Raw genomic sequence first — 12,048 nt, forward strand, 5'->3', positions numbered from 1 at the left:
TACTTTCTACTTTTACTCCACTACATTTTACAGTAAGTATCTGTACTTTCTACTTCACTACATTTATACAAACTGTCTCGTTACATCCAAGTCCCGTTGCTCTTTTCTTCCGTTAAAATGTGAAGTTCAGGGATTTCAGGTGGCGCCGTAAAATCCAAGCAATAATGCAGGGGTGGGCTAATCCTGGTCCTGGAGGGCCGGAGTCCTGCAGCTCTTAATGTCTCCCTGGTCCAACACACCTGGATCCAACAGCTGAATCACCTCCTCTGTTCAGGCAGGTTCTCCAGAGTCCTGCTAACGACCTTATTATTTGACTCAGGTGTGTTGAAGTAGAGATGCATCTAAACGTTGCAGGAGACCCTCGAGGCCTGGAGTTGCCCACCCCAGCAATAACGTGACTTAGTGTCTGTTGTCACCCATCGGCTCCACCTTTACTCGCTGCGGAGCTCCAGACATGCGCAGTGGTTTCCTCTGAGCGGGAGGAGATGTTTGTCTATAATATAATATCTGCATAAATCATAGATATGGCGACATGTAAAATCAGCAGCGCTTCGCTTTCACAGACGGTGAGACTTCGTCCAACTTTTAGCRTCACTTGGAAGGAAAGCTTAAAGAAAGGTAAGATCTGTGCTAGCAAAGCTAGCTGTACTGAGACACATGTTGCATCTGTGATGAAATAAAGTCACTCATGCGCTGAATTACTGTGTGGAGGTTTTGACTGAGGTGTCGCATATATGGAACAACGCTGTGACCAAAGTCTGCAATATAGTGATATGACATTCAGGAACGATCCGATTCTTCTGGACGGATCTTTACTGATTAAATTGATTTCAGCTCTAAGTATTAAATATCTAGATTTTTTTATGGGAAGGTGAATCTTTCAGTTCAATTTGAGAAGCAATTTTGATGGTAAAAGTTAATTTTTTGTGTCACGTCGCGCGGGGTGCTGGTCTTGACTTGGTCTTGACTATAACTCTGCTACGTGGCTCCTCGGTTCCATGTCCTCCCCCACCCACCTTCTTTCCATCCCCTTTCTGTTGGATTTCTTTCAAAATAAAAGCCACTAGTGGCAAAAAAGTGAAGTTCATGCTGTGTTAGGACAGGAGACCAGATGTTTCCATCCCTGAAATTATGATGCATAGATTCACATATCTAACTCTAAAATATGTTACAGAGAATAAACACAATAAAAACATGCTTTATCTGTGGCATTGTTCATTAAAATGGCATATTTCTAATTTATTAAAACTAAATACGATCGGTTCACTTAATGATATTACCGATTAGGTAATCCATTAAGCAAGTACTTTTACTTTTAATACTTAAGTATTTTTAAAAGCTAGTACTTTTTTACTTTTACTTAAGTACATTTTTTGAGTACTTTCTCCACCACTGATTATATGTTATTATAATTATCATAACCAGGACTCTGTTCAGGTTCAGGGATGAAGAACTGATGAAGAGGAGCATCACTCTCAGCTTTATTTTACAAATGTGAGTCCGGTCCGGTCCGGTTCTGGTCCGGGTCCGGACTGCGACCTGCTGCAGGACGACACACTTTACAGAAGATCTGAGTTGGATTTCACAGAATCAAACTGGTTCTACAGCAAACAGGAAGCAGGAAGTGGTTCTGCTGGAAGCCCCGCCCCCTCACTGGCGCCGGTTCATGGTTCTGCTGGAGCGGCTCATCAGAACCCGCTCAAACAAGTCGTCTGCGGAGACAAACACAGTCAGGACCAGAACCAGTACCGGCTCCATTAGCTGGAGAACCGACTCTCACCGTTCCTGAACCTCCGGGAGTCGACCTGCAACAGAGGGCAAAGGTCAGACTGGAACCATCACCCGGTTTACTGGTTGGTTACTGGTTTCTTACTGGAGTTGAGGCCGCCGGTCCATCCGCCTGCTCCCGGTCCAGCTTCGGAGCTGCAACAGAGACAGCCGGGTCAGAACCTCAGCAGGGGGCGGCGCCTACCCTGAGGAGGGGCGGGGCTTACCCAGAGGCCTGATGAAGGCGTTGATGGCGTGGACGACTCCGTTGGTGGCCATCAGGTCGCCGTCGGCCACAGGAACCTTGTTGACGTAGACGGTGAAGTTCCTCTGCAACAGAGACACGGTCAGCGCAGCCACGGGTCGCCCAGCGGCCAATCAGGCGGCGGCGGCGGCACTGACCACGCCCAGCTCCAGCTTGTCGCCCTGCAGCGGCGCCAGGCGGGTGTGGGAGCTGACCCCCCCGCTCACCAGCAGCCCCTCCCCCAGGTGAAGCCGCAGGACGGCCGCCAGCTGATCGGCGTTTCCTGCAGAGACAGAGGCTGATTGGCTGCTGCAGCCCGGCCACTTCCTGGTTGTGGCGGGCCTAATGATCCGTCTCCATGGCGACCAGGAGGCGTCCTGATTATAGTGTCAGGAATATACAGGGAGAGGCAGCAGCGCCCCCTGCAGGGACCTCGTCCCTTTTACTGTCCAATAATCAATCAGCTAATCAATAACAGATCTTCAGCTTTTCTCAAATGATCAACATGTTTTTGACTTTCAGGCAATAAAATATTAAATAAGGAATTTTATCTTTTTATGAATTTATAAAATTGTATGAAAAACTTCAGGATGTGCCAATAATCAATCTTTTTTTTTCCTGACCCACAAAGGTTCTGATTCTGGATCAGAACCACTGAACAAACCCGGTTCTGGACCAGAACCCGGGTCAGAACCTCCACACTCACTGAGCAGCCGGCTGAGCTCGGCCGGCGGCTGGGCCCTGAACGCCTCGTCGGTGGGAGCGAAGAAGGTGAGCGCCCCCTGCTGGTTGAGCAGCTCCGTCATGCCGGCCGTCTGGATGGCGCCAACCAGCTGGCTGGAAGAGGACGCACCGGGTCAGAGCGGGTCGGAACCGGGGCGGCCCGTTGTGCGACACTCACCTGAAGCGCTCGTCGGCCTTCAGGACGTCCATCAGCGTCCCGGTGGGCGGAGCCAGAACCTTGTCCAGCGTGAACATGGTGGCGAAGCGGCCGGTTCTGTCATGAGCCGCGATGCAGGCGTTCTCGATGCAGAGGTTCTGGACAGGACGGACCATCAGAACCAGAACGTTCATGGTTCAGGTTTTAGTTATTAACAGGATTAAAATGCCACATTTTGTTTGCTAGGTTATCTCCATCAGGTTCTCCAGCTGACGACCCCGTGACCTCTGACCCCGTTCTTACGTTCCTGTAGACGAAGACGCGCAGCGTGAGGCCGCCCAGCGTCTGCAGCTGCTGGCCGTGGTACAGCGCCTTGGAGGACAGCTGCTGCTTCAGCAGGTGGTTCTTCATCAGCGCCCGGAGGTCAGGGGTCATCGCCATGCTTCCTGTTGGACAAGGCGGCAGGAAGTGGTCACCTCACCTGTTCACCAGGTGGCCTGGTCAGCCTCCAGCTGCCGTGTTACCTTTGAAGGCGTCGTTTAGCGGCGCTAGCATGGTTAGCGCCTCCGAGCCCGTCAGGTGGGACGACAGGCCGGCGTCCACAAACAGCCTGGTCGCCGTGGAAACGGACGAGTCCTCCGCCAGCTCCAGCAGAGTTTTAGCTGCAGGTGAAGCAGGGCTTCAGAACCGGACCAGAACCAGACCAGAACCCTGACGGTTCAACTTTGATTGGTTCTAAAACGATGAATATTTCATCTCAACTTTTCCTGTTAGAATTTAACAAAAAGTTTCCACCTGCACCGGCCAGAAGTGGCCCCCGAGCCTCAGTTTGGGCCCCCTGTCCTGAGTGAGTGTGTTCAGGAGCTGAGCAGATGGTTCAGAACCAGAACCAGAACCGGTACCTGAGTCTGGGATGAGCAGCTGGCTGATGTAGTGGATGACGCCGTTGGTTCCCAGCTGGTCCTTCTTGGTGACGATGGCGTTCCCGTTCAGGGTCATCTGGTCGCCGTCGCAGCCGACCTCCAGCGCCGCGCCCTGCAGCGTCTCCACGGACGTTCCCGACACGATGGACTCGGCGCACTGCAGCTGCTTCAGGATGTGGTAGTTCAGCAGGTCTGGAGGTCAGCGAGAGGTCAGCGAGAGGTCAGCAGCGCCCGGAGACACTGGGTTACCATCAGGCAGAGAGACGGACACCTTTCAGAGCTACGGGGTCTCCCAGGATCCGGTTCAGGGTCTCCCGAGGAATTTTGGCGAAGGCGTCGTTGGTGGGAGCGAAGACGGTGTACTGACCCGGACTCTCCAGCAGGGTGCTCAGCCCCGCCGCTGCGAACGCCGCCTGCAGGCGTGAAGACAGGAAGTGATGTCAGAACGCATGTTCATCATCACACCAGGAGTTCCCTGAGGGCTTTACTCACGCGGAGCGTCTCCAGGTCGTCGTCGACGTCGACGATGGACTGCATGTCGCTGGACACGGCGGTGATGACGCGGTCGATGACGTGGACGATGCCGTTGGTGGCGTGCTGGTCGGGTTTGATGAGGCGGGCGCAGTTCACCGTCACGATCTGAGAGACGACAACCTGCCGGTCAGATCCACCGCAGACGGAGGAACCGTCTGCTGCAGCCCTCAGACAGGAAGTGACATCATCACGCAGAGCGCTGTGACGGTCAGAAAACGTCCCCGCGCTAACCCGCTGAGGGAAAACATCTGCTAACCCGCGAACAGCAGAGCCAATGTTCTTTCAGCACTTTGCTAGTTAGCGGTTTAGCGCACTTAGCTTCCATTAAGCTAATTTTTACAGCACTAATTTACTTGATTGCTCTGTAAACTTTCAGCTGAATAAAGTTCAGCGTCTGTGTGGAAGTTTTCTTTCTTCAAGCAGTTAAGATGTTTATATTCATGCTCTTATTCTGAAGTGTTTTTACGCAGCTGTTCCATTTCCTGTCCACACTGAAACAAGAAATGTGCAGGAATAAAAATAAAACAGAAAACAAACATCAACACAAAATGATGGTTTAACCTGCAGCCTGAGGGATTTAGTGTTTAAAGGTCAGATATGATTTAAAGGTTTTAGCACTAAACTTAAAATGTATGTATTAATTAAGGATAGTAAAATCTGGAGATTGGGTTTTTGTTGCAGGTGTTTGTAGGTTTGAATGATAAAAAGTAAACAACATATAAAGTTCTGTGTGATTAAAGTCACAACTTCCATTCCAAATAAAACAGCTTTGATCTGTTCCAGTAATTTTCTAATTTTTTGCAGTGCAGCAAATGTTTTTCATTGCGTCGTGTTTCCTGGAGCCCCGCGGCGGTTAGCAAACTTCAACAGCTGTGAAACTGAAACCAGGAGAGAAAGTTCTGATCCAGAATCACTTCCTGAAGCGCCAACCAGAGGGGAACGGTGCAATGACACGTTTCAGTCTGCAGAGGGCGATATACTCTGCCATAGAGCATGTCACTGACTCACGATGGATATCAACATGGTTGAAGTTAGTAGTTTAGCATTAGCTTCTGCTAAATCCCATGTTAGGGCTAATGTTTGACTCGTGCTCTAGCGTTAGCGCTTTAGCGTTAGCGCTGCTAGCTGTGTAGCTGCGTCCACAGAGCTGATCTTGCTCACCCCGTTGCTGTAGTGGTGGATGTGGACGTGCGAGTCCTGGTACATGGAGGGGAAGGACGATCCGTGCTTCAGCTCCTCGGAGGTCAGCCGGCGGTTCACCATGTGGTAGTGCAGCGCGTTCAGCAGCTCGATGTTCACGTTGCTCACCAGAGCGTCCAGGATCTCCTGCAACAGGACCACAGAGTGAGCGCGGGCGGCGTTGACCCCCGGCGACCCCGAGGCCCATACTGACCGCGGGCAGGGCGGCCCACGCCTCGTTGCTGGGAGCGAAGAAGGTGAAGCTGCCCGGTCCCTCCACCTCCTCCCTCAGCCGGGCTCGGTCCGAGTACATCTGGGTGGTGGAGGCGCCGACCGCGCCCAGAGTGCTGTAGATGTTCACCAGAGGCAGCGCTGCAACAGAACTCCGTCAGAACTTCATGCTGCAGAACACAGGTGAGGTCAGAGGTCACATGACGTACCGGCAGGGCAGCCCTTCTCCCCTGGAAGCTTCTCGTAACCTGGACAGCATTCGTAGGTGATGACGCTGCGGAGGAGACGGAGCAACGGGCCGAGTCAACGGGCAACTTCTCTTCAGAGGCAACAGAAATCTACGGAGTCCTCCAGGGGACATTTTCCTTTTGCGTTCCCTTCCAATATGCTTACTGCAGTATTTGCTGATCTATTTCGTGTACAGTCACAAATGTCAATTTAACTTTTCAAATATGTATATTTAAAGAGCCTAAATGGTGGTAGAGGTTAACTGGGGAATCTCATCTGTCCGTGTGTCAATCATCTCCAGGCCACTTCTTTCTTCTGTCACGATTATCGATTTATTCCATTTTGATTATCATGCTTCAAACTTTACAAGGACACAGACCGACCAGGCCAAACTATGCCACTTCCTCATACACACAAAGCCAGTCGCCTTCCATTCAACCTGCTGACGTCACATCAACACGCCCAGGTGTCAGAGCCACGTGTCCTAAAATAATTACGATTTCATTCATATGGTGCAAAAAAGCCGGAAAAGGGTAGAGAGCCTTCTCCGGGTCAGGGGGGTCGTCCTGCCTCAAGTGGAGGAGTTTAAGTATCTGGGGATCTTGTTCATAATGAGGGAAGAAGGGAGATCGACAGGCGGGTTGGGGCAGCGTCTGCCGTGAAGCGGGCGCTGTACCGGTCCGTCGTGGTGAAGAGAGAGCTGAGCCAAAAAGCGAAGCTCTCGATTTACCGGTCGATCTACGTTCCCACCCTCATCTATGGTCATGAGCTTTGGGTCATGACCGAAAGAACGAGATCACGGGTACAAGCGGCCGAAATGGGTTTCCTCCTCCGCAGGGTGGCTGGGCTCTCCCTTAGAGAGAGAAGCTCGGTCATCCGGGAGGGACTCAGAGTAGAGCATCCGAAGCAACTGAGTCAGTGAAGTAGCTAACTATGCTAGTGCGGGTTATTTGCAGCCATTTCTTCAAGTCGCCATCCCTCCCGCATTAGCTGTAGGTAGCGGTAAAACAATATTGCTACATGTAAGCAGTGATAACTGGAGTTCCCACATATTTTATAGCATAAATCCTCTGTGGAAGCCGGTTAGCGAGTTGCTAACATGTAAACAAATGGCGGTTCCGGTTAGCAGCGGAAGCCGCGCCCATAAATCACGCAAAGCCTCCTGGGGGTTAGGAATAAGGTGGAGAAGCTATTTTTTTAGAATGAATTGAGTAATCCATCTCTCCCCCGCCCAGTGTGACGTCGCGGTTCGGGAAGCAGAAAAACTGACGCGCCTCAAGCATCGCGCCGCACAATTTAACTGCTCATTTGTCCCCCAAAACCTGATAAATCTGCGGAAAATTCAACGTCATGCTGCTAGTTAGCAACAACTCATAGGCGGAAGTGACATCACTACGCGCCGCAAATAAGGACCCGGGCGGAACGCGGTGCGCCAAATAATAAAACAATTTAACGAAACTGCGAGGCAGATCCATTTTCCTCAAGGGATTTTAATAATCGAGGAACTCGAATCAGTCGAGGAATCGTTTCAGCCCTAAACTGATGTAATTAGATTAACAATCTAGAGTTATAGATCTGGAGTCAGAACAGCTTCAGTTGTCCCAGCTGAAACCAGAGATCAGGCTGACCTCTGACCTCTGACGTGGCCCTTCAGAGGCTCATAAACACGGTTTAAAAGTGGGCCTTCTACCAGCTGCAGAGCATTTCTAACGTCTCAGCATCAGAGAAACTCATCCACTGATTACTGCAGCAGCTGCTGGTTCTGATCCGGGTTGGGTAGAACCCGGTCCCAGTTCTACCCACCTCAATGAATCATATCAGAACTTCCACCGTGAAGCAGAACCGGCCGACTGGACTCGTAAAGTAAATTTTCTCTGAGAGAACAACAACCAACAGGCATCCGAGACGGCCGGAGAACCGCCGGGAAGAACCCAAATAGCTAACCGCTAAATACGTAAATGTTAGCAGAAGCTAATGCTAACTATGAAGTCGTCTGTCTCTCATTTCGCTAACGGTAAAATCCTCAGTTTCTGATTCTGCTGCGTTTCGTCACTTTAACGTTTTACGAACATGACGAGACAAAAAGTTCGTCCAAGTCATGAAGGCGGGAACATTTCATGGAAACTGGTCTAAAAGGCTCAAAATGGCTGCCATCTTAAGAAATGGCAGCCATCTTCAATGGCCGATGGTAAATGTGAAAAGCATCCAGGCTGAGGGTTAGCATGCTAATGCTAATATCAGGAACATGCGGCTCTGCTGGCTCTGAGTTGGGATGTTTGACCTCCTGACCTCTGGAGGCTCATCTGGTCGGGATGAGACCCAAAGTTCTGACCCGGTACCACTGCCTGACTTCTGATCTGGTTTCTGTTTGCTTCTCATTAATCTGGACCGGACCTGTTGGTTCTGGACCTCGGTGGGTTTGACCCAAAGTCGTTCAGATGTTTTTCTTCATCTTCTTTGACCGGAGGGGAAATCTGGGAAAGAGAACCTGGACTCGGTTCTGCTTGTGTGTAGAAGCTGGGGTTCAGGTGAGCTCCCTGAACCGGGCCGGCTCTCTGCGGCTCGTTAAGCTCAGCGCCATCGGCGTCTGGAGGCACTAAGCGTCCACAGATGGAGATCAGCGCCGCGGCAAAGGCTGGTCCTGATTATCCGTCCAGATGGAAAACCGGCTCCCGTTTGTTCTAAACAAGGTGTCGGCTGTGGATCCAGACAGACGAGGCGCAGTAACTCAGCCGCTCCGTTTCCAGGAACATCCAGCAGAGGAATCTGAACCGGCTCCAACATAAACCTGCAGCGCTGCGACGCTCCCGCAGGAATAAATCCCATTTCCTGTCTGGAAACACTGCGCTCTTTATGACGGCTTCCATCGCCCAGACGCCGTCTGGGAGACATACTGATGGCGTCACCTCAACCTGGACAGGACAGCAGCCTGGTCCAGTCTGACCCAGTCTGGTCCAGCCAAATCCAGAACCAGTCGGATTCCACCAATTACCCAGAATCCCCCCTGAGATCCCATCATCCCTCCAGCTTCTAGAAAACCTCCAGAACAATCTGGAAAATGATGGAGGCTCGTTCCCTCGGAGTCCAGACAGTTTTCATGAATGCAGGAAGTTTGCAGCTCATCCAGACGGTTGGAGTCAGGTAACAGAAACACCTGGACAGGTGACACCTGGTGGCATGTCCTGGTACTGCAGGCCAGCCACTGGCACCAGCAGCTAATCTCACACAGGAAACCAATCCCACATTCCACCGCAGTACGACTTTTAACGCCCTTCAGCCTGACATGAAAACAGTCGACAAAAGTCGCATTGGGGTGAAAAAAGTCAGATTTGAGTGGCATCCAACAATGTTATGTTTCCCCCACATGCGACTTCCTTCCGACGTCACATGGCAGACTGGACGACGCGATTCTGGAGTTTCCACCGTATCTGGAAGTAAATCAGGTCCGTATGCGACAGGCTGCGCGGCGCCTGCAGGCCGAACGTCGCAGCAGAAGAAGACAGACCGCAAACCTAAACCCTGACGTGATGAAAGGAGCCTGGGTCAGTGAACGCATCGCACCCCAACCCCACCACTCCTGCTCCCACTCCCCATCCACACAGAACCGGGTCACAAACTGCAGTCAGGCTCCGCTAAAGGCTGCTTCAGCTGTCCACTTCCTGCAAACAAAAACCTCACTTCCTGTTTGTTTCCGCCCTGATGCGGTTGGGCTGCGTTCAGCGTCCTGAGCTGACCGAGCAGCCCGGCCCGGATGGTTCCGGTTGACCTGAAACGACTCGGTCTAGTTTCACTCGGTGACTCACGTCGGCTTGCCGCAGATCTTGCGGTGGTACCACTGCTTGCAGTTGGTGAAGTACTTCCTGTTGGTTCCTTTGATCTGCTGCATGGCGCAGACGTTGGGCCTGAAACAGAAAACCCAAACAGACGTCAGCAGAACCTCCACAGCTTCGTTTAAGGAGGAATGGGTCACAGACTGAACCAGCAGCTCAGCCGGTCGGGTCCATTCCTCCTGAGACTGCAGGATGTCACCATGGCGACAGATTCATCCGTCTCCGTCCAAAAGATGAACCAAAAACAACCAATCAGAGCCAAGAGGCGGGTCTTAGCGCTGCCAATCAAAGTCACGTACTCGCTGCTAATCGCAGAGAAACGACTTACCATCACAGGAAAACTGTTTTCCTGCCTCATCTGAGGCTATGCTAACTAGCCTAGCATTTATGGCAGACTGTAGCAGCAGAGAGAAACGGGGAGGGGTGAGCAGCATATACACAAGTGTGACTGACAGCTCTGAGACTGTAGCTACAAGCAGAGATCTGATCACAGAATAGAAAAGTTACAAACTGCAGCTTTAAATCACCCGGTCCAGAACCTCAACTGGGTCAGTACCAGCTGGGTCAACCTTAAATGACCTGGTTCCACCTTTATGAGACTCAGTCCACCTTAAAAGAACCGGTTCATATGAACTGAGACTCCCTCTGTAACTAACTTGGTCCACTGAGGCGGTTCTGGCAGAACCTCCGGTACCGAGTAGTACTGACCTGCTGTAGGTTTCACTGCTACAGTGATACTACAGTGATACTACAGTGATACTACAGTGATACTACAGTGATACTACAGTGATACTCGTGACAACGTCATTGTCCTGCTCCATTATCCTGAGCGTCCAGCAGAGGGCGCCCTGCAGGTCCAGATGTCCGGAACTGGACAAGTTCTGCAGAACTTTTCCTGCTCGGACCCAGAAGAACTTCTGATGCGCTTAAAGAAACCGTTTGTCGGGTCTTGGAGCAGAACTCTGAGCTGTTCGGTTCGGCTCGGTTCGGACACTCACCCCTGCTGCCGGCCTCGGATCCGGCTGTGCTGCAGAACCGTCTGGTACGGAGACCGGGACCCGCACACGGCCAGAACCACGGCCAGAACCGAAACCAACAACCACGACTTCATCTCGACTAAAAAGAGTCCAACTCCTGGTGCCGTCCGAACCGTCCTGCTGCTCTGCTCCCAGGGTTCTGCTGCTGCCTGAGGAGGAGGAGGAGGAGGAGGAGGAGGAGGAGGAGGAGGAGGAGGAGGAAGACCTGGAGGAGGGGCAGAGACCCAGTTAAAGTTCTGACCTCAGCCCGCTGAGGGAACTGGACCAGAACCGAACCTTCACAACTCTGACTGGGATCCTTCTTTTCCAAACAAAGCTGGAAAACCGAAGGGGCGTGGCCAGCGGAGGGGGCGGGGCTTCACTGCACCTGAAACTCATCAGCAGGTCAGGTTCTGATGACCCGGAGGTTCGGTCGGACACTGTGGACTCAGCAGGTGTTGTCATGGCAACCAAACATCATGGCTGTGAAGAGACTTCATCATGAAGGACATGATGGGGGGTCAGAAGACCTGACCTCTGACCTCTGCAGGGGCTGAATGAACTGGTTCCCAGTGCAGAACCTGAACGTTGAACTGGAACCTTTCAGTCTGGACTAACCGAACTCCGGATCCAGAACTTTTCTATTCACGTGTTTCTGACAGCTCCGTAAAGCTAATGCTAATGCTAACAGCAGGAAGTGCTTTCCTCGCTAATTTCTGCTTTGGCACGATCTGATTGGACGCTGGAAACTGTTGTTAAGCTCAAGCTGTGCTAACAGCCGTTAGCATGTTAGTGAAGCTGTGCTAGCATAAAATAGCATCTAGCAGCTAATGCCAGTGTTAGCCTCCACGTTCCACATTGAGTGACCAGGAAAACCGGAAAAACATTAGAAACTGAAACGTCTCAGATCAGTTTATCGGATTTAACAGCTGAAAACGTTTCTGATTGAAAATATGATGAATTTATCACAGACTGAACCAAACAGAAAAGAATCAGAGCTTCATCATCATCATCATCATCTTCATCATCATCAGTCTGATGGAAACCAGAACTGGGAACAGACCAGTCCCAGTTAGTGAGCTGGAACTGGGCGTCTCCACCTCAATGTGTTTCCAGTTAGAGCTTCCTCTGCAGCACCAGGAGTGAGTGTGTGTGTGTGTGTGTGAGTGAGTGTGTGTGTGTCTGGGTGTGTGTGTGTGTGTGTGTGTGTGTGTGT

The 12,048-nt window shown here is 51.4% G+C and overlaps 1 protein-coding gene across 1 annotated transcript; it reads right to left on the reverse strand.

Annotated features, from left to right (window-relative positions):
* Positions 1 to 1,457: 1,457 nt before the first annotated feature.
* tgfbi (transforming growth factor, beta-induced) lies at positions 1,458 to 11,026 on the reverse strand. The gene is made up of 17 exons (XM_008420973.2): positions 10,815 to 11,026; positions 9,790 to 9,888; positions 5,968 to 6,032; positions 5,742 to 5,899; positions 5,510 to 5,674; positions 4,307 to 4,453; positions 4,086 to 4,227; positions 3,794 to 4,006; positions 3,416 to 3,553; positions 3,195 to 3,337; positions 2,913 to 3,049; positions 2,718 to 2,848; positions 2,170 to 2,294; positions 1,995 to 2,097; positions 1,874 to 1,923; positions 1,781 to 1,805; positions 1,458 to 1,712 (listed from the first exon to the last, which is right to left on the reverse strand). Exons 1-17 carry the CDS (start codon positions 10,925 to 10,927, stop codon positions 1,651 to 1,653), a joined length of 2,016 nt encoding a protein of 671 aa, XP_008419195.1. The 5' UTR covers positions 10,928 to 11,026; the 3' UTR covers positions 1,458 to 1,650.
* Between the last annotated feature and the right edge of the window lie 1,022 nt (positions 11,027 to 12,048).

This window comes from Poecilia reticulata, linkage group LG10 (genome assembly GCF_000633615.1).
Source record: "Poecilia reticulata strain Guanapo linkage group LG10, Guppy_female_1.0+MT, whole genome shotgun sequence".
NCBI classification, from domain to species: domain Eukaryota; kingdom Metazoa; phylum Chordata; class Actinopteri; order Cyprinodontiformes; family Poeciliidae; genus Poecilia; species Poecilia reticulata.